The 26,160-nt window shown below is 57.4% G+C and overlaps 1 protein-coding gene across 2 annotated transcripts; it reads left to right on the top strand.

The window, feature by feature from the left end:
* LINGO3 (leucine rich repeat and Ig domain containing 3) lies at window positions 1–25,802 on the top strand. Of its 2 annotated transcripts, none has more exons than XM_074808855.1 (3): window positions 1–219; window positions 11,911–12,014; window positions 23,532–25,802. In XM_074808855.1, the coding sequence occupies exon 3, from the start codon at window positions 23,566–23,568 to the stop codon at window positions 25,381–25,383; it is 1,818 nt and encodes a 605-aa protein (XP_074664956.1). In that variant the 5' UTR covers window positions 1–219; window positions 11,911–12,014; window positions 23,532–23,565; the 3' UTR covers window positions 25,384–25,802. The 2 variants fall into 2 exon arrangements, with proteins under 2 accessions (XP_074664956.1, XP_074664957.1); XM_074808856.1 differs by lacking the exon at window positions 1–219 and adding an exon at window positions 986–1,044.
* The last annotated feature ends 358 nt before the right edge of the window (window positions 25,803–26,160 follow it).

Here is a 26,160-nt window from a genome sequence, read left to right on the forward strand (position 1 = left end):
CCCTAAGCCCTGTGACCAGCAAAGGTAACGCCAGCCTGGACCGAGCAGTGACGAACAGAAGAGAGCAACAATTCTGTCCTAGAAGGAAAGTCAGCCCTCAGGAGGGAATTGGCCTCTCTCATCCTCAAAGCCTAATTAACCAAATCATCCCCATTTGTGGGAAGCTTTAGCCGGAGTAGAGAGGGGCAAGAAGAGAGCTCCGAGGAGGAATGGCTAATGGTGAGCACTGTCTCCATGTGGGATGTGGGTGCTGGTGGGGGGCACCGTGTTACTGCCCCGTGACCTTGGCATCCTCCCGGCCCTGCTGTAGCTGCCCGTGAACTTGGCACCGCTGCAAGGGACGGCGGAGCCCGCTGCGGGGGCACGGACACAGGAGCCCAGGCTGGGTTGGGGGCTGTGCTCGTTCCTGGTGTTACGGGGCTGTTTGTGCCCTGTTGTCCCAGTTTCCCTCTTGGGTGGGGGGAAATGAGCGCGTTGGTCCATCATCACCTCCATGGGGTGCAGAGAGAGGAGCTCGCGGTGAGGTGGGCACCGGGACCCCGTCCCGGGACAGGCAGGGTGACACGGGGGGGTGGGGGGGATGTAAGCAGGCTGGTGTAGGGCTGGGGGACCCCGGCAGGATCGAGGGGGGGGGGGGTACCCGGCCGCGCTGGCGTGGGGTCGGGGACCCGCGGTTGGGGGGAACCCCGGCGGTCCGGGCAGACCCCTCCCCTTTGGGCCCGGCAAAGCGGGGCGGGGGGACCCCGCCACTGCCCTCGCCCGCATTTCCCCGCGGGCTCTGCCCGTTCCCCCGCCCAGCAGCGCAGCCTGGGGCCGCGCATCGTCCCTGTCCCCGTCCCTCCCCCGCGCTCCCGGGGCGGCGGGGGGCGCGGGGGGCGGCTCCCACGCCCGCTCCGCCGCCGCACGGCCAGGCGCGGCGGGCACCGGCTGCAGGAGCCGCCGGGGCCGGGCCGGGGTCCGACCGGAGCCGCCGCCGCCCCCGGGGCTGCGGCTCTGCCCGCGCCGCCGCCGCGCCATGGGCAGCCGGGGAGCCGGAGCCGAGCGGTGAGTGCGGGGTCCCGGGGAACGGGGCGGGGGGGTCGGCGAGCGCTGCCGGGTCGTGCCGGGCCGGAGCGGACCCAGCCGGGCCGGGGGAGGCAGAGCCCGGCGGGGCGCACACGTGGGAGCGGGGGGGCGGCCGCGGAGCCCCCGCCGGCCCTGGGGCCACGCTGCTCCACCTGCCCCCGGCACCCCGAAACCGGCTCCCCGGGGGTCTGCCCGGCTGGTGCCCACCGCCCCGGGGCTGCAAGGCCCCTCCGCAGCCCGGGGTGCGGGGCTCAGCCCCGGCCGGGGGCTCGGCGGAGACGGCGGTGGCGAGCAGGGCTGTTGTGTCCCCCCCCCACCCCGCCCGCCCCTCCCCGTGCCGGGGTGCTACCGGGGGTTTAAATGGCCTCAAAGCTGCACCGGGAGGTCCAGCCTGAACCTGCCCGGCTCCATCCTCCTCCGCTCGGCCCCGGTGCTCCGGAGGGTCGGGTACCTGCAGTCTCCCCGCTGTCAGGGCTGGGGCCGCTGCTCGCAGCCCCGCGTAGCCTTTCCCTGGCAGACCCGAGGGGTCTGAACATCTCCAGGCGTCAGGAAGGGTCTTCCCCCATCACCTACGGCTCCTGGTTTCCCCCCAGTCCTGCAGGTTCTCGCTCCTCGCCACCCCAGGGCCCTGCTTGCCCCTTTCTCTCAGCATCCTGGATTTTAGGGCTAGACGGATTCTCCTGTCAAAAATCCCAGGCTTGGTTTAAATGCAAATGTTACCGGGGTTGTGTTTCTCAGAGAAATGGAGCAGGCAGCAATCGCAGCATACGCGGCTCCTATCGCTGTTCTGGAATAGCAGCCTGCCTCTTCCTACTCCAGATCCAGAGTACTTTTGTGCCAGTTTCTTAATCCACTTGCAAAGCGGATTGAGCTAAAACCTGACAAAAGGTGCTCTAATTCCCACAGTGTTCGCGCAAGGGAGCGATTGCAGAGCAGCTGCTCTTTAAATTCGTGCCCAGCCTTGCCCTGAGATGAGGTTTTGGGAAGGAGAAAAGAGCAAACAGAAGGAGAGAGGATAACAGAAGCGAGCAGAGCGCCTGCAAAATAGATCAGGAGCGGATCGGTGCGTGGATCCGCAGCCTGGCAGTACCCAGCGCGCGAGCCCATCCCTTCGGAGCAAAGAGCGTCGGCTGTGCCAGCTGGAAAGGCTGGACCCCAGGGATGGATGGGACGGGGTTGGGGATGCTCGGTGGCCTGGTGAGGACTAGCCTGGGCCTTTCAGAGCTCCCACTTGCTGCTTAGTTTTGTGGCTTGGTCTCAGCTGCCAGTGTGGTGCTGCCGGCTCTCGCCCTGGCTGGGGATGTGCTGCCTGCGGGCACGAGGCCGTCCGGCCTGGAGCAGACCACCCCAGCGGGCGCTGGGTTACCCAGGTCCAGCCCCGCTGCGGGAAAAACACCATGAGAAAAGCCACATCCAGAGAGGGAAAGTTCCTATAAACATCTCTCTCGATCGCTTCACAAGGAATTAAAACCAAGCCCAACCTGTAAAAGCAGAGTTGCCCAGCCGCTGCTCGGTGCGATATGTTCATGTGTGTCTTTAAACCCGGGACCAGATTCCGTTGCTGGCCTTAAAAATGCAGAAATGCAGGTGGTAAACCCTGCAATAACCCCTTGGTAAAGTGAGGGGCCTTGGGGCTTTGCGCCCCAAAGCTCTGCTCTTTGCCACTGCTTCATCATCCCTTATGCTGCAGGATGGAGGTGGGATAAGGTCCCTGCTGCCTGCACGCCGGGGCACGGCAGGAAACGTGGTGCATGTCCTTTAAGCAGGAGAATAATTCAAGATGTGTTGGGGAGCTGCCAGTTTGACAGCCTGTGATTGATCCGGTTTAATTTGAGCTAATGTATTTATCATTGGCGTTTCTGTGGCACCCGATAAGGCAGAGGGGAGGGAGCAGAGTTGCTGCCTCTTGCTGCTGGAGGACTGGCAGTGCTGGGTGAGTTTTGGCCGGAGCAGCTGGGAGAGGTGGCTTCTGATCCCTCCCAACATTTCTCATGGTTTTCAGAGGTTGCAAAAATCCCACTTGGATGCCTGCAGCCTTTGCCAAAGCCCTTGGTCCTGGGCTGAGCTGAGCTCGGGGGAAGATGCTCTCTACCACAGCAATGCCCAGTCTGCAAAACAGCCGGAGAAGCTCCCTGAGAGCAGGGAGCAACTGTGCTCCCACCGGTGCGGGGAGGCAGGAGGCAAAGCAGCTTCATGAGAGAGTTGGGTTTTTTGGCTTAAAAATCAGCAGATTTTGCTTCTTATCCTGCCCTGTTAGGAGAAGGGAGCTGGAGGACCAGAGAAACGGGGGCTGGGCTATGTTTCACCCCTCTTGGGCTGCCTTCTGAGCTGCCCCTTGGCATCGACGCCCGACTGGGAAGCAGCTGGGCCGGGCTGAGCGAGGGACCCTCTGCGGTGGCAGAGCCAGAACATGTCCCAGGCACGGCCGGATCCTGCGCTGCCTCCCGCTGCTGCCAGGCACAGCCCTTCCCGGGGGACACACTTGGGCTGATCCCACACTGAAGATAGCAGGGCTGGGGGCTTTTTTCCTGTTTTTTTTAGTGTTTTGAGCTCAGGAATGTCTGCTTTTATTAACTGTGTTAATCCTGCATCACAAGATAACGCATCCCTTGCTCCAAGGCAAGGCATCCCTGCGCTGTCCCTCCGAGCAACAACACTCAAATTAAACATTGGGTTTGAAGCCGGATGGTACAGATGGACAAGAGTGCCTGCCTGTATTTGCGCTCAGCATTTAAAGGCTTTAAATTGATGTCGTTGAAATCAATCTTTTTCAACTTCTGGTTGTTGGCTTGTCGTTGTTTCGCCCCCGAGCACCCCGCCGGGGAGTGGGTGGCCCCTCTCCGTTCAGCGGCACGGGGAACTGAGGCGGCGTAAGGCAGAAGGAGCAGAGGAGCTGGGCTGCTCCAACAGACATGAGCCACGTCGCTGCTGCGTTCGCATCCCCAGGACGGGAGCGAGCTGTTGCTGTAGCCCTGGAAATAACATTGGGAACATAAAGCACGTGGATGGGTGCGTTTTGCGTGGGCAGCAATAATTCCCGTGCCGCCGGCTCGCTGGGCCGTGGGCAGCCAGGGTGGGACGCCTGTCGCCAGCAGCACCAGATCTGACATGTCAGAGCTAAGGGACCTTAGGGGCCGAGCGAGGCTGTCCTTGAGCTTGTCCCCTGCTGTGCTGAATCACCAGGTGGCTATAAAACATGCAGCCCGTGCCTCAGTTTCCCTGTTTGTAAATGGATGTAGCCCAGAGGCCTGGCTTTGTAGGTTCATATGGTCTCTCAGACAGCGAAAATCCTGCTGCCTGTTTGTGTCTGCAGCTGTAAAGCGATGATTGAATTGTCTGAGGAGGGCAGAGGGAGCATCGTGCAGCATCTCTCCCGTCCCTGGGCAGGGGCTGAAGCACGGGGGTGGAAGGTGCTGCCAGCGGAGGTGCTGCCGGTGCCCAAAGGGCCACTTTGTGAGTCCTGGAAAAACACCAAAATGAACAGGCGAGGGCAGAAATGTTCAGAGCAGAGATTTTAGAGGAGATGAAGGAAAGCAATAAAACCCACGAGAGGTTTGGAAAAGATGCCAAGGGCTGCTCTGGCTTGCTGGCAGTGGTAGAGAAATTGATTGGGCTTCGAGTGTTATTGGTTGACTTTTCTGGGAGAATATTTTTGAAGTTTATGTAAGGTTTACCTTGAAAGACAAAGCAAATGCTTCCACGAGGGTCGGCTGTGGGGATGAGGGAGCAAGGGGGGCTGGACCACAGCATTGCTCAGCCACTGGCAGCGGGCACTGGGCAGCCATCGGCAACAACATGTACAATGATTTCTCCTTCTTTTGACCCCTTTTCTTTAAGTTGTGATGCTCTGGGGCTCTAGCTGGACCCCAGTTCTGGCCCAGGGTGCCCCGTGCCCGTGGAGGTGTGGGCTAAAGAAGGGCAGGACACGGGGCCAGGGCTGGTTTAGGTGGCAGAGGCAGGAAATGGTACTTGTCATTGGAGAGCAAAGTCCTCCCGGGCCCTGAGCAGGGGCTGCCCTTACCTCTTCTTCATGGGAAATGGGCAAACTGAGGACAGGAACAAACTCACCCCAGTGTGGTCAAATATCAGGGACTTGAGTAGATAATTTGGACAATCTGTGAGAAATGGCTTCCCTGTGGATGTGTTTAAAAAAAAAAAAAAAAAAAAAAAAAAAGAAAAAAGCTAATCACAAAGGATCTGGGCTATGATCTCCAGGCTGCCATGGTGCCTTGTCATCCCTGCAGGCACCCAGTAGCTGGGATCCCGGGTACCAGGCTGGGGAGCAGAGGCAGTGTCCATCTCTCTGGGTGGCCCAGTCCCAAGCAACAAAGCTGGCCACTGCCCTGGCACGTGCCCTCCTCCTTCCCGCGCTGTCTGGCTCAGCCCAGCTCTTTACATGCTTTCCTGCCTTCCTCCCCCTGAATTTTTCATGCCACCATGAGCTTCGCTGCAGTTTGCAGCCCCATCCATCATATGGGTTCGTTTTTTAAAGCTGCGTCCCAGCTCTGAACAGCTCAGACCTGGAGTGCCAGAGCTTCTTGTTCAGCTCCCGATGTGCCAGCCAAAATAGCAGCGGCCACATACTGTAGTGGAGAGGAACAAGTGTCACCGAGAATTAAAATGACAGATCCCAGCATCAAGGTCTCCGAGGGTTTGTGCTTTATTAAGCAACAATGAGTTCATGGGAAAGGACTTTCACCCGCAGCACCCGTTGTGTCTACAAGAAAAGAGAACCAGGAACTATATTTAGGTTCAGCCGTGTGATGGGGAGGCAGGGCCAGGCACCGCGGGAGGCGAGCTGGGCATCCTCGGCCTCGTGAGGGTGAGCCCTGTCCCTGCAGAGCCCAGGGAGGATTTGGGGAGGATGTGGGGACCAGGCAAAGGGAACAGCTCGGCTGTGAGATGCTGCAGAGAGACAACCCACAGTGCTGCAGGCAGGAGATCTGGAGGGTTCCCCTTGCCTGTGCAACAGCCTGCTTGGGGTATTGCATGCTCAGACCCACCTCAGCCATGGCCAAGTTTCACCCTGCCCACAACTTGCTCGTGCGCAGCATCCGTCCTGCCGCCAGGTTAGGAGAAAAGGGGGGGCTGCGACCCTGGGCGTGAGATGATGTTCACACCCATCGGTCCCCGCCTGATGCTGCGTGGTCCCTTGCGTGGTTCCCTCTCCCTAAAATGTGGTTATGTGATGATGGGGATTATTTTAATAGATCATTTTGCCTTAGGGTCTCCCTCTTCCCACCGCCCCCTCCTATTAAAAATTCATTGTTTCTCCCAGATACTGTTGCTAGAGGGAGATGGGGAGAAATAAAGGAGGTTCTTGGAAAGTAAGAAGGAAAATATTTAATAGGAAGAGAATAGAAAAAACATTTGAAACAAATATTGTCCCTCTTTCCCTCTTGCTGCCCTGGGCACGTTTGAGTCCAAGCGCTGCCCCTGTCACATTGTAGGGCCCTGATGCTTCCAGCAGACTGGAGGAGGTTGTGTGGGACCTGGGGTGAGCCTGGGCGGTGGGGATGGTCCTGGTCCTGCCCAGGGCTGAGGAACTCATCACCATGGAGGTGGCAAAGTCCCCACTGGCTTCACTGCTGGGAGCATGGGGACATTGTGGCTGTGGATGTGCCTGACCTCCAACTCATCTCCTGTCTTCAGCATCTCCAGAAAAGTCCCCCCAAGGCCAGGTTGCTTTTCCTGCTCCATTTGGATGCTGTTTCGATCCAGGTGGATAAGAGGGTGCATTTGCAGGCTGAAATAATTTAGAGGGGTGTTAATGGGCTGCACGCTGTGGGGCCAGGTCATCTGGCCCTGCGACACGAGGAGCTTTGGCTGCAACACAGAGCCGGCAGGCAACCAGGTTGGCTGTAAAATAACCAAGGTCAGAGGAACGGCGGCATGCCGTCTGCAGGGATGGACCATGGCTGGACAGAGTAGGGCCCAGGCAGACTCGGGAAGGCACTTTCCATCCTCAAAAGGCCTCGTGAGCACAGTCTTTGCAATGCTCCTCACGGGTCAGTAAGCAGCAGAGGTTTGCAGAGCACCGTCCTGCAGCGCAGAGCAGGGTAACTAAAGTGGCTCTGGCCGAGCATCCCATCCAAACAACATCAGCCGAGCCTGCAATGACTCTGGTTTATGGATGCTATAATACCTCAAATTAGGCAAGTGGGTTTGTTTCCCCTTTAGGGAGCAGGAGGTGTTGAGCTCTGTGCCCAGAGCCATGCCCTGGCTGCCGTTTCGGACTCTGTCCCAGCAGTGCAGCCAGAGGAGCAAACCCTGAGGGTGGTTGGTGCTTCTGGCCTCTTTTTCCAGAGGGTCACCTGGTCTGACCTTCCCTGTGCTCAGGACAGCTGGGCACCAACTCTTCAATATTGCCGGAATGAGCTATTTTGTATTTTTCCATTTAAATCTCATTTGAAGGAAAGTCCATCTGGTTCCCTTTGTGCTGCCAGAGGAAAAAGGCTGCTCTCAGGTCAGCTTTCTACGGGGCGTCTCCTCACTGGAGAGCCAGGCGAGGTCGCACGGCCAGGACCTTTGTCTCTTCTCCTTTCCATCACAGCAATAAGGTGGGGTGGAGCAGGGCCCCTGTAATTGAACGCTAATTGGGGATGGAAAATAAGCAGGACCCTGAAATTGCAAACCAAAGATGAAGTGACATAAATGAGATCTAAACTGTGACCTTTTTCCATAAGCAGGAGTATTAACTAAGTGTGACAAATGGATGGGGAAAAAATAATCCTGCCTTTGTTAGTTATCGTGCCCAGGGCTGACACAGAGCTGGAGCCTTTGGTCCGTTTCCGGGGAAGCGCAGCTGGTGGTGCTGGACATCCCTCCTAGCTGTGCCCGAAGCCCCAGTGCCATGTCAGTCGGGGGGTTATTTTGGAGGCTGGACCCTTTCCATCATCAGTTCAGGGAGCAGTTTCTCTTCTTGCCTTCAGGGTCACTTTTTTGCATCAAGCCAAAAAATGTGGCAAAGCACTTGGGGAGCGTCCCACTGGGATTCAGCACCGCTGCCTTTCCCCTGCCTTGCTCAGCCCTGCACCAACATCTGGCAACCTCTGGAAGTTCAGACCCAAGTTGTTTGCTGTTGCAGTGGCAAATGGGGTTGTGATCTGATGGATCAGTCTCATCCATCACTGGACACACTCCTGTCATGGCTGCCAGGTTTTTTTCCCATTAATTTGCCCTGAGGTTCTCGCTGGGTCACGGCTGTTGCTGGTCCCTGAGTTATGGTTCACGCCAGGACACGGGCAGAGTCATCCCCAGTGCAGGGACCACTCAGTGTTGGACTGGGGACCTATCGATGCTGGCTCGATACTGTGACACTGGGGTCCAGCTCATCTGTCTCCATCTCAGTGATTTCCCACTTTCCCATGACTCTTAAGAAACGGGTCTTTTTTCCTCTGTTTAATTTTTTAACAGCTCTGCTCTGTCTCTCCATTTCTTTCCCTGGGGTTGTTTCTGGCTGTTCCTCCCCCAGAAGCTGGAAGATGCTTCACCCCTGCTGGGCTGCTGCTGTGGATGGGTGGACCTGAATTTTTCCTTCTTCCCTGATGATTTTCCAAATTTTCCCATTTGTTTTTGTAGAAAGATGCTCTTGGGGGGCATGTCACTAAGAGAGGATTTCACTGAGGATTTCAAATGAACAGCCTGTGACACCCTCTCCATGATAATGCATCACTTTTATCATTCATATTTCAATAACTAAAGGTCAAATGGAAGCCCAGCTGGTTGGGAAGTCTGATGTTAATTACACTAATGAGCAAAAGTCTCTGTCTTACTGCTCTGTGCTCCACTCTCCCAGACACTGAAGTGGCGTGACGCTGGCTGGCCGGACCCTGGGCACCACTGAGTGTCTTGTCCAGGGGTGCTGAGAGGCTCCTGGGGTCCAGGTCTCATGTGGGTTTGGGTGGGCTGCTGGTCTCTCGTGGTCTGGGATGAGCCACAGATTTGCTGCCGCACGTGTCTGCGGGCTCCGGCTGGGAGAGTTGGGGTGTGTGTCCCAAGGGATGCTCCTGCCCATGAAGAGCTTGACTCCAGCATCCTGGTCTGGTCCTCGGGAGGTACAAGCGTGTCTGCTGACTTCACAGGACCCCCAAGTCCTGTTTGGCTTTTGGCTTTGCTGCCGAATTTCTTCTTCAAGAGGCTCCCATGTGCAGAACTTGCATGAGAGCCTCCTCGATGTGGAGCCAGGTCCTGTGCAGGACCTGGGGAGAATAGACTTATCCCCCAGCTCCTCCATCAAATTGCTCAGGAAAAGAGTTAAAATACAAGTTTTAAGTATATGTGCCTTAAAATACAAGGCACAAGGGCTAGACACTGGCAAGTGCTCTGGTGGTATGAACACAGGGAGGGCCAGGGAGTTGTGCCACTGCTGGCAGTGTGTGGGAATGGAGGTTTTAGGCCACGTCACTCACTTGCTGGTGGGTCCCATTTCCCGGGGATTAAAATGTATTTGCAGACAAAAAACCTGAAGTAACCTGAAACAGAGGTTGCTAAGTGACGCAGGAGCTGCCAAAACCAAATGCCAAGACCATCAGCTGAGACCCTCATCGTTCAGAGGGCTGGGAATGACGGGCTCACGTAACGTGTGTGGGTGTTCGATAAGCCAAGCCCAAGCAGACTCTAAAGCAAGCTTAAACACCGCATTCACACTGCGCAGGCAGGTCCAGAGGCAAAGCCGCTCTGTGCTTTGCTGCCTGCAGGGAAAGCAGGAAAGGGGTCGGTAAGAGCAGATTTTGTTTTACTGCCATTTGGTTTCAGCAGGTTTGCAATAAATATATGGGCATGTCCGGCTTGCTGGAATTTGTTTTAAATTTTGTTTTACCCGTTCCCGGTAGCCAGGGCCTGGCCTTCAGGCAAGCTGATCCGCTCTGTTGCAGTTGTACTTAACTCTTGGATGCCAATGCCTCCGAGCATCATCTGCGGCGCCTCCCCCACCCCTGCCGGAACGCGTGGAGGTGCTGGAGCACGCGAGGTCCCACACACGTCGCTGCAGTGCAAAACAAATCTGCTTCCCTCCCAATTATCACATTACTTGGGCATTAGAGGAGCCTCACCTGCTCTGCAGCTGCCAGCAGCACGTAACTGAAACAGATATTTGTGCATCGACACCACAGAGGCTGTAATCCCTCGAAGCACGTACACTGGATTGACTCTCCAGACAAAATCCTTGCTGAGTTGCACCACATCGTAGTTGCTGGTGGTGCTGCAAACTTCCCCCCGCTGAGGGCAGGCTGAGGTGTTTATGGGCCATTTCACCATAGCAGGGCTTGGGTTGGGTTGCTCTCGCCTTTAGTTTAAGCTTTGGGTCTGCGCGACTCCCCCCCACCTATGTGCATCAGCCACCCGTGCTGCAGGGTCCCCAGTGAGGAGATGCCATCGTGCCTGGGATCTGTGCTGGGTTTTTCCTGTCCTGCTGCCAGCCCCAGAGCACTCCCTGTCCCTGTTGTCCCAGCTCTGCCACAGCCTTGGGCCAGCCTGGAGAGGCTGGTGCATCCCCTGGCTCCACCAGCAAACCCTGGCAGGAGATTTCCTTGCTGCGATTGCTAGTGGGGGGGATTTTTAGAGCTGCTCCTTCTTTGCTAGCTGCTCTCTGTTGGCGTGCATCTCTGCCAGGGCACGAGTTGAATTGTCTGCGTGTGCATCCCCACTGCTGACAGCAAAACAGGAGCGTGGGGGAGGATGGGGTGAAGGGCTGAGTGTATCACAAGTGATGCTTTCCTGGAGGAATTTTAGCTTTTCTGGAGTGCTGCGTGCTGTCAGTTCTCCAGGGACCCCAAAAGTGAGGTTTTGCCCTCCCATAAGCAGCACCCGGCCAGGGCTCACAGGAGCACGCGGGGAGGCTGCAGGGGACAGCCCTGCCCAGGCAGGGGACACCTGGGGTGGCCTCTTGGCTCCCCGTTGTCACCGGGAATGTCCCCCCTGAGCGCTAAGGGGTGTGAGCCCTGTGCCACCAGCCCCGGCTGCTGCTGCAGAGCTGGGTCCTGGTTTCTCTGCAGTTCTCCAGCAGATCCCTGCAAGGGAAAGCTACTTTGGCTAAGGCTCCCCAAGCTTCTCTCAGCAGGAATTACCCCCCTCAGCTGCTGCTGCTGCCCTTGGGCAGCCCTGGGCAGCTCAGCCGGGCAGGAGCAGGGGGCAGAGACGAGTCGGGGCCCAAGCAGGATCTCGAGCAGGGGTCAGAGCAGCTGCCAAGCTGTAACAGCAGCATCTCTGCCCTGTACCTGAGTCTGGGACCATCTGTGGTCTGTTATTGAGGGGGGAGCTGGATTTCCCCTGAAGTAGGAACTATTTAAATTCTCTGTTGATCCAGAGAGCTCAAAATGCTTTAGCAAAACTGCAGCAAACCATTTGCTTGCAGGTTGGTGTCCTGCATCTCCTGAACCAGCCGTCAGAGTGCCCAGGGGAAGGACACGGGACAGGGGGCTGGCCAGTGGCACTTCTTCCAAGTTTGGGTCAGATCTCCCCAAATGAGAGGACTCCTGGAGAGCTGGCCGTGGCCACCCGCTGCGTGGGTGCCGTCTCCTCCTGAAATCCCTGCACGTGATTGCTGGGGAGAGTTGCTCCACCCCAGAGCTGGCCTTGGTGGTGCTGGGCGTGGATGCTCCCTTGTTTGTAAGAGGATCCTTCACGGTACAAAGCGCTATATAATTTTACATATATATATATATAACTACGCAAGCTGCAATGGTCAGGTCACACATTGGGCTGGAGCAACACTAAGGGTGCTTCCCCTTTCTGGGAGGTGCCTGTGTGCCATGCCCTTCAGCTTCGGGGGTATTTATTTGGGATTTCTGTGCTGGATGCTGTGGAAAGGTGATTTACAGTCGTCTCCTTGTGCTGTTTGTCCAGAGGAGCCGAGGCTGGCTGTGCCGGACACTTTGCCATTTAAACATCCCCGGTCTCGGATGCCACAACAGACCCGGATGTCGGTGCAGCCCCGGACCTGCAGAACGGTGAGCGCTCCCCGGGCTTGAGCAGGGTGAGGGGGGGTCAGCATTATCACCTCATGGGGTTTATGCACTGGGATGCTTGAAATCCAGTTCATTTTTAGCTCATGACCATCCCTGCTTGGTGGCATTACCTCCCTCCTCGTCCCCACCCTCCTTTTACAGCTGGAGCACTCAGTACCATCGAGCTGGGGGTTTACCCCACGTAACAGCTGAGAAATCTTCTGCCTGTTGCCACAACCCCAAAATGAGCAAGAAGTAACTCAAGTAGGGATGTGATGCGAAGCTCAGGGGCATTAAGCTCTGGTACTCGCTCCGAGGTTGCTGGCAGACAGCAGGAGGGACCCCAGCCTTGGCCGCACTGGGATGCGTGTGCAGCATCGGTTTGAAGAGCAGCCGTTCGGGGTTTGGAGGGGTTTCATGGGATTTGGGAGTCCACCAGCTCTGTCCTGGGAGAGGGGCTCTGCTGTCGAGATGCCAGACAGGGAATTAAGCATCCCCTTCCCCTCCTGCCACAGAGACTTCTGACTTTTGGGAACCTCTTTGGGGCTACATATGGGAAAGGAGATGCTCTCCTGGTCCCACAGCCACAGCTGATGCCCCGAAGCTGTAGATCTGGGGACTGACGCCAGCGTGCCTTGCTCCAAATGTCACCACTCGCTGCAATCTTCAGCCTGGAGGAGATGTGGGGGCGGCGCAGCTGGACCCCCCCGAGGCCCAGCTGGCCCCCTCCGAAATCTGAGCAGCGAGGCTGGGAGGGACCTGCTCTCCGCAGGGCTCAGGCAGGGCTGGGATGAGCCCCCGGTCCCCCTCCCCTCTCAGGGGCTTTTACAGCGGAGGGTTTGGTCTCACTCCCGCCTGGCAGGACGAGGTATAGTTGCAACGTCAAGCACTATTTCACCCTGTAATGGCATTTTGCTTTCTTTGCTCTCTGCTCCCATGATCATAATTGGGATGGCAATAAAATTTCCAATGCAGCAGCTGTAGACAGGTCTTAAAAAACACATTCAGCCCAGGATTGGAGGGAAAGCTGTTGTTTCACAATCCCCTTGCCTGGGATTCCTGCTCTGAGCAGGGTTTCCAGCAGATTGGGGCCTCCATATCTGCACCTCTCACCCCTCTGCACTCGCAGAGCCTTGCTTGCAGAGCTACGAGCTTGTTTTCCTGCAGAGAGCTGAGCAGTCCTGCTGGGACCAGGTTGTTTTCCACCCATGGCTGCCTCTCCCACCCTATCGTTGGAGCAGTCTGTCAGTCTGGCCTGTCAGTCTGTTCATCCTGCCCACGAGACAAGCAGTTCAGTTGAATTAAAGCCTCACAAATAATGTGGTGCCCTCCCGAGGTGCGGTGCCCGTGGGCTGGCGGCAGCCGGCCCCAGGGCTCTGGGCTTCCTCTCTGGAGGGAAGCTGGGCTTGCTGGCACGCCGGGCACCCCTGCACCCCCTGCCAGGGGTGAAGGAACCCCATGGGGCTGAGCCCTTAGGAACGGAGTCCTTTCTGAGGGCCAAGGCTGTTGTTTTATCGAGGATACTCAGGGAGGTGGCCGGGACTGCCTTGACTTCATTTTGTGCAGCACCTGGAATCACGGTGCTGCTGGCAACTGGGCTCATGGGTGCCACCACGGTCCAGGTAAGGGATTAAGAGTAGACTTTGCCATCAAAGTTCCAGCACTGGCAACTAGCAGCATTGATCACAGTGTGATTTATGTGCCAGGCCTACAAGGGACTCAGGCCAGCATCACCGAGATGCTGAGCTTAATGAACAACCTAACCTAACAAGGGCTGGCTCATTGGACCAGGTGGACAAACGAGGTCATTTGCTGGGGCAAAGCTTGTGGGGAAGCAACTGGCACTCAGGCTGCTGTGAAGGCAGCGGCGTGGGGAGGGCTCCACCGGGTGCTGCTGGCTGGACTGGAGCTGGGGCCGGCGGGGACGGCTGCGCGTGTGCCAACCCGAGCGCTTCACACGCCCCCGGGCAGCGTCATCAATCAGCTTTCTGAAAGGTGGCTAATTACAGCGTATGCTTTTCTGTTATGATTATTAATCATCCTGCTCCTTCATTTATTAGGGAGCTGCCTGGGTTAGAGGAGCAAAGGCGCAGGGTCCCTTCATGTGGCGAGGTGGCACATTCCCCCTGCTGCTTGGGAGCCCCTTTGGGTGATGTGTCTGCAGGACATGGGTGTTCCCAGCGTGGGGAAACAGCGTGGCATGTCCCCACCACCAGCCCCAGCACAGCCTGCGCTCTGCCTGGGGACGTCCTGCTTGGCTGGGCTGCAGCGAGCTCCCTCCATCCCCTTCCACATGGCTCCAGCCAAGCATAGCACGCTGGCTTTGGTGCTCTCCTCCACCGAGGTTTTGCTCCCAGGGTGTTGCTCCCAGGCTGTGTTTCGGCAGCCCTGGTGCAGAAGGTAAGTGATGAGCTCGTAAAGCGGCCGCACGCCCCGGGAGGCAGGAGGGGGAAGCAGCTGCAGAAGGACCAAATTCCCCTCTCTCATTTAATGATCTTTATTTGTGTCTCCGTGGGGGCAGCAGCCCTTGCCAGGAGCAGAGCCCTGTTTTCCGAGACGCTCTGCTCGTAGCCAGGATATGTGCGTGCCTGACTGTCACGTCTGTGCTGGCTGAGGCTGTTATGGGCTTCTGTTTTATAAATCTCTCGGCAACATCGTGGCGTGGGCTTTAAAACTGACAGATGCCAGGAGGATGTTTCCCAGGGGCTCAGGTTCCCCATCCCTGCTCCCAGTGCTGGGCTGGGAAGAAACCTGAGTACAGGCAAACCTTGGGCCCTGGGCTGGTTCAGATGGGGAGCTTTAGTTCAGATGGGGAGCTTTGCAAAGCCCAGAGCCCCTGGGCTGTATCCTGCCCTTTGATGGGAGCAGGGGAAGGTGGATTTATAGGGGGAGTCTCCTAGACCTGGGCTGCCTCTGAGCTCATTGATGGGTCCTCTCCCAGCTGGGTGGGTGCTCAGGGACATGGACACCGTGGGGTGTCCTGGTGACTGACCATGATGGCAAAACATCAGGGGGAAGTCCCAGGGATGTGGGCTGTCAGCCTGCATTTGCCTTCCAGACCCTCATCATCTTGCACGTGACATTAACAGGCTTCTGCAAATTAAAAGCTCTCACCAAGCAGCAGAAACTTTCTGGAAATTGCCAAAAAAACAACCCCTAGTGCCTGTCCAGGGACCACAGCCACCGCCTAAAGCCAAGTTCAACTCAAGTATTTCTGATGGGCACTAGTGGAACGGCTCACTGGCAACAAGGCATTTTTGAGCGCAGTTAAATTCAAGCTCAGCCTTAGTTCCCGTGTGGTCCTGCAGATACTGAAGTTGTTGAGATCTGGGTCAAAGTTTGCTCTCAGCCAACATTTCCCAGTAGCAGTCAAGATTCAGATCTGGCTGGTGGGTTCAGTCCAACTGCCTGGGTCGAAATAAGAGTATAGCACCCACTTGTCCTTCTCCTCCTTCCCTTGTTTTAGAAGAGTTATTCACCTTGGTAGATAAATAAAGATTCTCGTGGAATATTAAATACCTCCCCAAAGCCCCTGCTGCTGATGAGTGGCTTCTGCACCTCATTCCCTAGTACACGCAGTGACCTTTTAGAAATGTTGTACGTTGTGATCATATCTAAATGTCTTCTCTCCTGGGAGCATCTTGTGGAGATAGAGATTCAGACATGATGTCTATCAAGAAGAAAAGCAGATTGCGGCCAATCTGTGGCTGCCTGCGCTGTATTGCCTGGGCCACGTGCTCAAGAATCATAAGGTTGTCTCTAAAAATAAGCAGTGGCTTCTTTCAAGTTGTCTCCTTGGCATCTTAGCTCATTAGGGAATCCTCGTTTCTGGGTTTTCGCAGCATTTGCGAGGGCTGGGAGTTTCCACGTGGGAGGAAAGTGGAGAGTCCTGTGGTCGCGGCTGTTGAGGACTCGGCTAGGACTCAGGATGGGATCACAGGGTGGGAAGATGGCTCCATGAAGACATCAGTCATGGCTTTTTCTGAGTAGAAAGGGTAAATTCTCCCTCCGCTGAAAGCTCACGCACTCTTGCTGCTTCAGCATCATCTCGGCTGGCCCCAAGACCTGGGGCCGTTGAGCAGGAGACGCGTGAGATGCAGCAGCTGCCACTCACCAAAATAACTCCCTTCTATATGAGGTTTTCATGTTTTTCAAGCAACCCCTTTAAGTCATGCTTCAGGACGTTTTCTGCAGTGACCCAGCAGGAGCTTGTCCCCTCACACAGACATCTCTCCTTTCACGTTTCTCTCCTCATTCCTTCAAGTCATCAGGAAAATCTGCTTCTGTTTGAGCAGCCTCAAGAGGGACACAAGGGTGACTATCGGGAGCACCGTGGCCGTGGGTCCCAGCCCTGCTGCCAGGCTCTGCCATGGCTGTTGGGTGCAGTCACTTGGCTGCTCAGTGCCCCGGGGAGCCCCGGCCTCGGGGCATTTGCCAGGTCCTGCAGGCACAGGCCACCGCGGTGGTGGGGATCCACCATACGGAGCCTGCCGGGTGCCCTCCTGCTGCTGGGGTGGCCCCACTGCCCACCCAGCAGCTCGGTTCTCCTCTCTGCTCCTCCAGCTCTGCCCTCCTGCCTGCCCCAGCCCGACTTTGCTGGGAAATAAACTGACCCAGAAAAACATGCTCTGGGTGCACCAAGAGTGGCAGAGATGGGAGAATTTGTTTCCCAGTCAGACTCTGATGGGTTTAGGAATAAGTCTCTGATAGATAATTCTCCATTAGGTCTGGTGATTGATTTTCTTTCTTCTTACCCCCAGCTCTCGTCTCCTCTCCCTGTTTCAGCTGGATTATTCTCATGCTTGGTTTGCTAATTGCCTGATCACTAGAGCCTCGTTGGAGTGAGGCATAGGGACATCACTGGCCTCTTCTGACCCTCCGAGTTTTCTGCCTCTTAGTTTATGCCTCAGCTCTGATTTAATCTCCTCCACTCCCCAGCATAAAATGGGCTGTTTCTGCTGCCCTGAGTAGAGGGAAGAATCTGCTGGTGTCACCTCTGGAGCCAGGGAAGGTCCTAGGGATACCCCTTCAGCTCCTCTCCATCGCCCCCATCCTCCCAGTGCCACACAGTCCTTTCTGGGGCTTTTCCAAGTTGAGTGTGGCCACAAATCCACTGGTTTTGCAGACTCGAGGCAATGGATAAAATAAAGCTGCAGGAGCCATAGGTTTATTTTTGGGTGGTGGCACGAGAAACCGTGGAGATGCTGAGCAGCACAGGTCACCTTCGGTCCTCATTTCACTGCCCCCAGAAAATATCCCTGCTCTGCTGCGAGCAAAGCCACCCGCAGCGGCAGCTGCAAAAACATGGTTCAAATCCCTGACTTCGCATTCATGCATGGAACTTTACTCTGTCAGCAATGAAAAATGCCTAAAAGTCCCCCCGGGGCCCACATCTGCCTGTGGGTGCCACAAGTTGATATCAGCGGTGTCACCAGCAAGAGCTGAGCACAAAGCAGACTTCCCGGGGACCCTGGTTTTCTCCCTTTGCAGCCCAAAAACCGGGGTGGGGGGCTTCATTTTTGCTAGTTGTTGCAAGGTGTAATTGAGGGCTTGGGGTTTTCCGGCAGGGAGGAAGGAGCAGACGTCTCTACAGGCTTTGGCAGAGGACTGGGGAGCTGGGCTTCTTTTCTGGTCTTGAAGAGCTCTGTCCCACGGTGGCTCTGGCTCCAGGTTTCCTTTGAAACCTGGGCCAGGGCTCCCAGCCCAGGGGTAGAGCTTGGGGCCAGGGTTCAGTCTGGCACCCACCTTTGGGAGTTGTGGGCATCTGCATTCAGGGCGCCTGTCCTCTGCTCCAAGCCCATGCCAGCAGCTCCGGGTGGTCCGAGTCCCAGACAAGCCATCAAGCCTGCTTGATGCAGCCAGATTCCCATTCGTGGTAATCAAGATCTCATCTAGTTGATACCCCGGGACCGGGGAGCACACAGAGCTTATGCTGGCAGAGAGTCCAGCACTCTTGCTTAAGCAATCCTGTCAAGCTCTAAATGAGCCAGGGAGAAATACCACTCCACTTTGGCAGGTGATGCTCGGCCGCTCCATCCGCCTCCCAAATCCAGCCCAAGCCCCAGCGCAGGGGCTGAGCAGGGCAATGGTGTCTGTGAGGATGCTGGCACGGCCCCCGGCGAGCACGGAGGTGCCGCCGTCTGCGCGGCAGAGCCGTGGTTGGCGCTGCCTTCTCTGCAGAGCCGCTGGCACGGAGCCTGGCGCAGGCTGGGGAGAGCAGCCAGGGAGCGAGGGCGGCCGTGGGCAGGCAGCTGGGACACTTCGCTGCCAGAGCAGGGCTGGCTGACGGCTCTCAGGCAGGCAGCAGTGAACGAGCATCACTCGGGGTGTTTCCAGCAGTGTTTGGCTGCTGGTGGTGTTTGTAGGAGCCCTCTTCTGTCTCGTGCTGAGTTTGGGACGTGCTGGCACTGGCACGAGTCGCTGGCACTGCCACCTCCCTGTCTCCTGTGTGTTGGGGTGTTGATATTATCCCCCCATCAGTGTTTTAAGGATGACCCTTTCCAAAATGCATGGGGCTCCCAGCATCACTTTCTGCCCTGTTTGCTCCCTCCCTGCCTGGGTGTCTTCACCCTCCTCTGGGGTCCTCCACATCTCCTGGAAAGGTGAAGCAGCATCCTGTATCCTGAGCATGTAACCTCCCCTGGGTGCTCCTGGCCTCCCCAGGCAGAGCCCATGAAGGGGGGGTAACAGGGGGATGGTCTCGAGCAGCAGCATGGGGTTCTTGAAGAAGGTCTCAGCAGGACCATTTTGCATCCTGCAAGTCAATGGAAGAATAAAACAAGACGTTGCTTTGACTGAAGTATTTGCACTTGCGGGATGTCAAAACAGGGGAACCTAGAAATGTCAACCTTGGCTTATTTTTGGGTCTTTATTCAGAAAAAAGGAGAAATGGCAGCTGAAGAGCAATTGCTCTCAGAGGAGCTGACTGCCGAGCGTGTGCCACTGAAGCAGGAGCCATTTGAAGATGGTCTCTTTAGAAGAAAACCTCCTTTTCTCTAAGAAGTGGTGGTGCAAGGGAGCAAGCAGGGATGGCTGGCGGCTGAGCATCCAAGAGCCGGGTGGTCGGAGAGCACTGGTTCCTCTAAGCTCTGCCTGCCGGGAAGTACCGTGCTGCCAGCGGCTAGGACAAAATGGGCTTGGTGGCCACATGTCCTGGTGGGGAGGGAGGGAAGGAGGGAGCTGCTCCTGGGGGCTCAGAAGTGGCCAAAGGTGCTCTGCTCTGCTTCCCCCCACCATGCTGCAGCCCCTCAGCCTCATGCTTTCCTGGCTCTGTTCCCCAACCCTGCATGCAGCAGGCATGTTATTTTTAAAAATAAATTAAATGCAAAGAAGGGCCTCTATCTAGGCCTTCAACTAGAGTCTTAATTGGCCTCACTCCCCAGGGACTGGCGAGCCCCGGAGAACGCTGCGCTATCGGAGTAATGAGCTATTAATAAACTGCACTGCTCAGCTTGGCTCGGCTCTGCCCAGGCCAGATGGGGACCATGGGGCCCCAGTTGTCACTGCGGGGGACCCGGGGTCTCCACAGCTGGGGCAGCTTCTGTGGGATGTCCTGGAGCCAGCAGAGACCCACAGGGGCAGAGCCAGCCTTGGCCACCTCAGCACCTTGCTCCAGAGCTCATATCTGCCTGGGTCTGCTGGGAGGGGACTCATCCAGCACCCATTAATTCCCCCTCCATGGGGTTTGTTGAGGGTGTTGGGGCTGTGCCCAGCTCCACCGGGGCACCCATGGGTGGGGGCTGTGGGGCAGCGGGGGCAGCTGGTGCTCTGCTCCAGCTGAGGAGTAGGAAGGAGAGCCCGGGACTGCGGCTCCCGCTCCCCGGCTGCCGGGTAAAACAACGCCAGCGGGTTCGTACCTTTGCTTAGAGGATCAGGTGGCCAAAGTAGTAACCAAAAGTGGAGTACGGTTACCCCGGGCTCATTCATAATGGACGCGGCGGAAAGCCGTCATGCTCACGGGCTGTCTCCGGCACAGCGGCCATGGGCAGGGGAGGGGAAGGGGCCAGATCCCCCCCAGCCCCTGGAGGGGGAAGCAACAGTGGGCACAGGATACGGCCAAGCGTGGGAAACCATTAACCTGGCAGCAGAGCCTGGGTGTATTTATTTAGCATAGAGACACTAAATAAAATAAGTGTCACAATAAATTGGGAGGGCTTTTTCCTGCAGGTTTGCAGGTTGTGCCTGGGTGCATCCTTCCCATCCAGCCCTGTGGCAGAGCAGGAGCGGAGCCTTCTGAACCAGGGGGGACCAAGGGAATCTGTCCCCCCCTCACCCTAGCGCCGGCTCGGGTTCCCGAGGCTGCCAGCCAGGCAGAGCCGATCGCAAAATGGTTCTTGGCACGGCTGTGAGCAGCCTCCTTGAAGGCAGAGGCTGCCAAGCAGCTCCAGCCACATCCCTGCTCCAGTGCCCCGGTGGCATTTGGGAACCTCTGGTTGCTGGACATGGAGGGGTCAGGACATGGGGTGGTCGGGTGCAGTGAGTGAAGCCTGAGCAGTGCTGGAGAGAGGGGCTGTGTGGCTGGTGAGGGGGGAGGGAAGGGGCTGGGACATGTGGTGGGGGCAGCAGTGGGGTCTCCAGTCTCACCCCGCTGCCCCCAGCAAAGAAAGCCTGTGCTGCATCCCACCCGGCTGTTAATCCCCTCCCTGCAGCTCTGTGAAAAATGATAACGCTTCCCTCTCGGTTTGATTCGCTGGAGGAAAAAGGGAAATGTGGCAAAATTAAGACAGGCACCAAAAAAAAAAAAAAAGCCTGTGAAATATAATCTCCTGCGGCTCTTAAATTGCACTGAGCAATGGGTTTATTGCCAGAGAATTGCTCAGCTTGGATAATAGGATCAGAGCAGGGAATTATCCATGGAGATTGCATCCTACCCCCCGATGTGGGCATAGAGAGAGGGTCAGGAGCCCTCTCGGCCCCCTGAGGGCATTCCCACGTGTTGCCAGCCCCTGTGGGACAGGAGGGAGGGTGACACCAGCCATTGGTGTCCTTTGTCAGGCGGCCCTGGAGATGGGCCAGCTCCTGCTGTCCCCGCTCCATCAGTGTCACCTCTCTGGGGAGGTCCAGGGTCCCCATCGCTCATCCCGCTGGTGCCGACCCCAGGGCAGGGCTGCTGTGAGCCGAGCGCTCTGAGAGTGCGAAGGACGGGGAAGGGGGTGACAGGGAACGGCAGCACGGCAAAACCTTCAGGCTCCTTCTGGTCTGTCCCACCGAGCCTCCCTGGGGCTGGGGCACGACTGCTGCACAAGGGACGGGGCCAGCCGGGGTGGGCTCGGGGCACAGGGCAGAGCCGAGGGCTGCAATGCTGCGGGAGAAGGAGTTTTGGGAGGAGAGGGGCTGGCAGGTTTGAGCGAAGGGCGACAACTTGGTAGGAGGCAGGGGTTGGCTCAGCACCCTGGAATGGTGACCCCCGTGTCCTGCCCCACTGTCCCGTGGCCCGGGGTGCTCTATCTTCCACAGTGCCCCTTAGCAAAGGGGAAGGGATGGGGGATGCAAATGGACATGGTGGCTTGTCCTCTCCCCACTGCGAGCCTGCCCTGGCAGCTCCCACCATCTCTCCTGGTGAGGAGCAGCAGCTCCTCCTCTCTCCCTCCATCACCCCCTAAACCAAGCACCAGCTGCCTTAAGTTTGGCCTTTTCAGAGGCTTTTGGGCAATGAGGACATGCAGTGGCACTGCAATGGGCTTGAGCAGCCACAGACGTCGCATCCTCCCGTCCCCTCTCCCCCCATCCTGCTGGGCTCTGACGGACGTATTTGGGGTCCCTGGTGCTCCCAGAGAGACAGAGAGAGCGGGGGGGGGGGGGGGGGGGGGGGGGGGCGGGGTTGTGGCAAAAAAGCCCTGAAACAAGGTCCAGCGCTCCCCAGAGCTGTGACTTAGGCTTCCCCAAAGGCAGAAGAGCTGGAGCCAGCCTGGCTGCTCCTCGGGTACTGTGCACCAATTTGTCCCAGTGGTCTCGCCAGTTTGTCCCAGTGCTGTGGGGGCAATGGGACATGATGCCCCATGATGGAGGACTTGGTGTTCCTCTGCCCCTTCAAGCCATCGGTATGGCAGATAAATGCTGTCGATAGAGAACAGATGGGGAGAGGGATGCTTGTGCCTCCTGCCCATGAGGTGCAGCAGCCAGTAGATACCTGGAAAGGCACAAAGCAAATAAATCCTGGCAGCAAGGAGGTGAAGTCAGAGGTGGAAGAGGAGGAGGAGGAAGAGGAGAAGGAGCGGGCTGCTGGGAATGGTGAGCATCTCCCCATGGAGGCAGCAGGCCAGGTTGGGGCCCTTACATTGCTTCAGTGGGCACCCTGCTGCAGCACTGGTGGTGATGCTCTGCCCAGGCTCTCACCCCACATTGCTCTGGGAATCCAGGGAGAGGACCCAACCCCAGGAGATGGTGAAGCACTTCAGGTCACATCAGTTGGTTCATTTGGGATATTTTCTCTTTGGGCCTTTCACCCTCAGCGCAGGGCTGAGACCTGCCCCACTCGCTGCACCTCCACAGGGGATGCTGGAGGGGTGACTGTGCTCTCGGTACCCCCCAGATTGCCTGCGTTCCCTCGCCGGGCCCAGAAACACCCTGCAGCACCCCAACTGAGCAGCTCTGCCACTTAATTAGGTTAATGACAGTGCTTCATTATGGAAAGGGGGCTGAGGAGTTTGCACTGGTGCTGGGAGGTGCGTTTCCAGGTGCGGTGGCAGCCCAGCAGATTTGGGGCACAGAAGGGGACAGGGAACGGGGAAGAGGGAGCAGAGAGAAGAGAAAGCGGCAGCGAAGTGCTAATCCCTGGGAAGGAGGGTGGCTGGGGCACCGTGCTGCGCGAGGTCGGTGTTAATCCCTCATCTGCGAAGATGGTGCCTGCAGCTGCCTTAATCTCCACTCTGAGAGGGCGACAGTGGGGACAGGAATGGCAGGACTGGTCCCTACATGCGGTGCCAAACATCCCCCGTCCTGTGGGACCTCGCCGAGCCCGGGGCCTGGGAAGAATTTGTGCTGCTGGATGAGACCTCACAGCAGCCACACAGGGAGCAGAGGGGATGTGGCATCCCTCCTGTGTCATGAGTTTGCAAGGCCTCTGGCTGCGTCTCTTTGCTCCTACACTGCCCTGAGGGGTCCGTGTCTCCCGTTATCGTGGGCGCTCACGGTCCCATGTGCCTGCACGTGCACTGTCGGTGGCACAGAGCGGGTGTGAGCCAGTGGCGGGGGCAGAGGCTGAGGTGTGGGTCTGCAGCCGTGTCTCCTCTCGCAAATCTCTCCCCTGCATCAGTTTCCCTGCTCTCCTAATGGTGTGTGCAGGCGGTGAGGCTTCTTTAGCCCAGGTTTGCACAGGACACAGTCACCAGGTCACACATGAGGGGCTGAGAAGGGGGTCTGAAGGGTTTCCTGGGTGGGGCTGGGACTTTACCAGCACCGTGCCCATGGTTTGGGGAGCGTTTTCCCATCTCAGCCCACAGACGGGTGATCTGGGGCTGGGTAGGACTTTGTTGGCCTCCGCCAGGCTGGTCGCTGACTCTGCATCTCTCTCCCTTCCAGGCGCATGGGAGAATGGTAGTGAGCCCGTAAGACCATGCTCTACACAATGAAATGTTGGCTCCTGGTCCTGGTCCTCCAGCTGGTCCTCCTGAGCCCACCGCGGGTGGCAGCCTGCCCTGCCCGCTGCGAGTGCGCCCCGCAGATCAAGTCGGTGGTGTGTCACCGCAAGCGGCTCACCTCCATCCCCGAGGGCATCCCCACCGAGACCAAGATCCTGGAGCTCAACAAGAACCGCATCCGCTGCCTGAACCCAGGGGACCTCTCCCCGTACCCGCTGCTGGAGGAGCTGGATTTCAGCGAGAACATCATCTCCAATGTGGAGCCGGGTGCCTTCAGCAACCTGTTCAACCTGCAGACCTTGCGGCTGCGGGGGAACCAGCTCAAACTCATCCCCCCGGGGGTCTTCACTAAGTTGACCAACCTCACCCTCCTGGACATCAGCGAGAACAAACTCGTCATCCTGCTGGACTACATGTTCCAGGACCTGCGAAACCTGAAGAGCCTGGAGGTGGGCGATAACGACTTGGTGTACATCTCCCAACGGGCCTTCTCGGGGCTGCTCGGCCTGGAGCAGCTGACCATTGAGAAGTGCAACCTGACCTCCATCTCAGCCGAGTCGCTCTCCTACCTCCAGAACCTGGAGGTGTTGCGGCTCCGGCACCTCAGCATCTCTGCGCTGGAGGACCAAAACTTCAAGAAACTCTACAACCTCCTGCAACTGGAGATCGACAACTGGCCGCTGCTGGAAGAGGTCTCCCCCACCAGCTTCCAGGGTCTGAACCTCACCTCGCTTTCCATCACCTACACCAACATCACAGCCGTGCCCGCCGCTGCCTTGAGGAACCTGGTGTACCTCCGGTACCTGAACCTGTCCTACAACCCCATTAGCACTGTGCTGAAGGGCTCCTTTAAAGACCTCATCCGGCTCCAGGAGCTCCACATCGTGGGTGCTCTCTTGGTGTCTGTGGAGCCACAGGCTTTCTCCGGCCTGAGACAAATCCGGCTGCTCAACCTCTCCAGCAACTTTCTCTCCACCCTGGAGGAGAGCACCTTCCACTCCGTCAACACACTGGAGACACTGCGGGTGGACAGAAACCCCCTGGCCTGTGACTGCCGCCTCCTCTGGATCCTGCAGCGACGGAAGACGCTCAACTTCGACGGGCAGCAGCCTATGTGCTCCTCACCACCCGAAATCCAGGGCAATGCCCTACGCGACTTCCCAGACTCTGTGCTCTTCGAATATTTCACCTGCCAGAAGCCCAAGATAAGGGATCGGAAGCTGCAGCATGTGACAGCCCGGGAAGGGCAATCTGTGTCCTTCCTTTGCCGGGCAGACGGGGAGCCAGACCCCTCCATCGCCTGGGTGTCCCCTCAGCACCGCATGATCACCACCCGCAGCACAGGGCGGGCGACCGTGCTGCCCGGGGGCACCCTGGAGATCCGCTTTGCCCAGGTGCAGGACAGTGGCACCTACATCTGCATCGCCAGCAACGCGGGAGGCAACGACACCTACTTCGCCACCCTGACGGTTAAGGGGCGGCCAGCTGACAGCTCCCACTATGCGAACCGAACTTTGTACCTCAGCGAGTTCAACGACACCTCCCACAATGACACGCAAGTCTTCTTGAAGTTTACGTTGGACCTCAAGACCATCCTGGTCTCCACGGCCATGGGCTGCATCACCTTCCTGGGCGTGGTGCTCTTCTGCTTCCTCCTCCTCTTCGTCTGGAGCCGGGGCCGGGGGCAGCACAAGAACAACTTCTCAGTGGAGTACTCCTTCCGCAAGGTGGATGGTCCCACCACCACCACCGGCCAAGGAGGAGCCAGGAAGTTCAACATGAAGATGATCTGAGCCTCTCCCAGAGGAGAACCATTGTCTGCTGCCTGGCCCCAGGCACGGCCATGGTGGGTCAGGGCTGGGGGGGTTGTGTGGGAGCACTGGTGACATCCCAGCGCTGGCGGTGGGACCTTGCTGTGCTGGGACGCAGCTGGAGACATGCCAGAGGCACCGTGGGCCAGCACGGTCAGAACCACATAGACCTCAGGGTCGGGGAGCGATGACCCCGACTGTCCCGGCCCCGCGGTGAGCCCTTGGGGCACAATGGCTCAGGGGCCATCCCGGCTCCAGGGGCTCCCAATGTAGCCAACATTTTTGCTACCAACTATGCATTTCTCTAGCCAAGAGATCAGCAGTGTTTGGGCCTGGGAAAAAAAACTGCTTCTCTTTTTTTCCCCCCTTTCCCTTTTTTTTTAAGAGACTCTCTGGAAAACTTTCCTGGTGGTTGTTTATGGTTCTTCTCTTTTCTTGTTGTTGGGTTTTTTTTTTGTCCAACAATTTTTTTTTTAATGAATTTCCAAGAGAAAAGTCTTCCGGGGCAATGCAGGGCTGGGGCGCCAGGGGAGGTTGTGCCGAGCTGGGGTTCTCATCCAGCCCCTCGGCAAAGCCGGACCCCACAGGGCACGGCTGTGCCTTGAGAGCTTTCCATTGGTGGATTTAAGATGTGGTATCTGCAAACATGGATTCCTGGGGACACTCCTGCACAAGCAATAATAACCCACCCAAGGCCAGGCTCTGAGGAGGTGTCAGCAAGAAAAAAAGGGAAAAAAAAGCAAAATGAGGTCAAGGTCA

Source organism: Strix aluco, chromosome 29 (genome assembly GCF_031877795.1).
Source record: "Strix aluco isolate bStrAlu1 chromosome 29, bStrAlu1.hap1, whole genome shotgun sequence".
Lineage (NCBI taxonomy): Eukaryota > Metazoa > Chordata > Aves > Strigiformes > Strigidae > Strix > Strix aluco.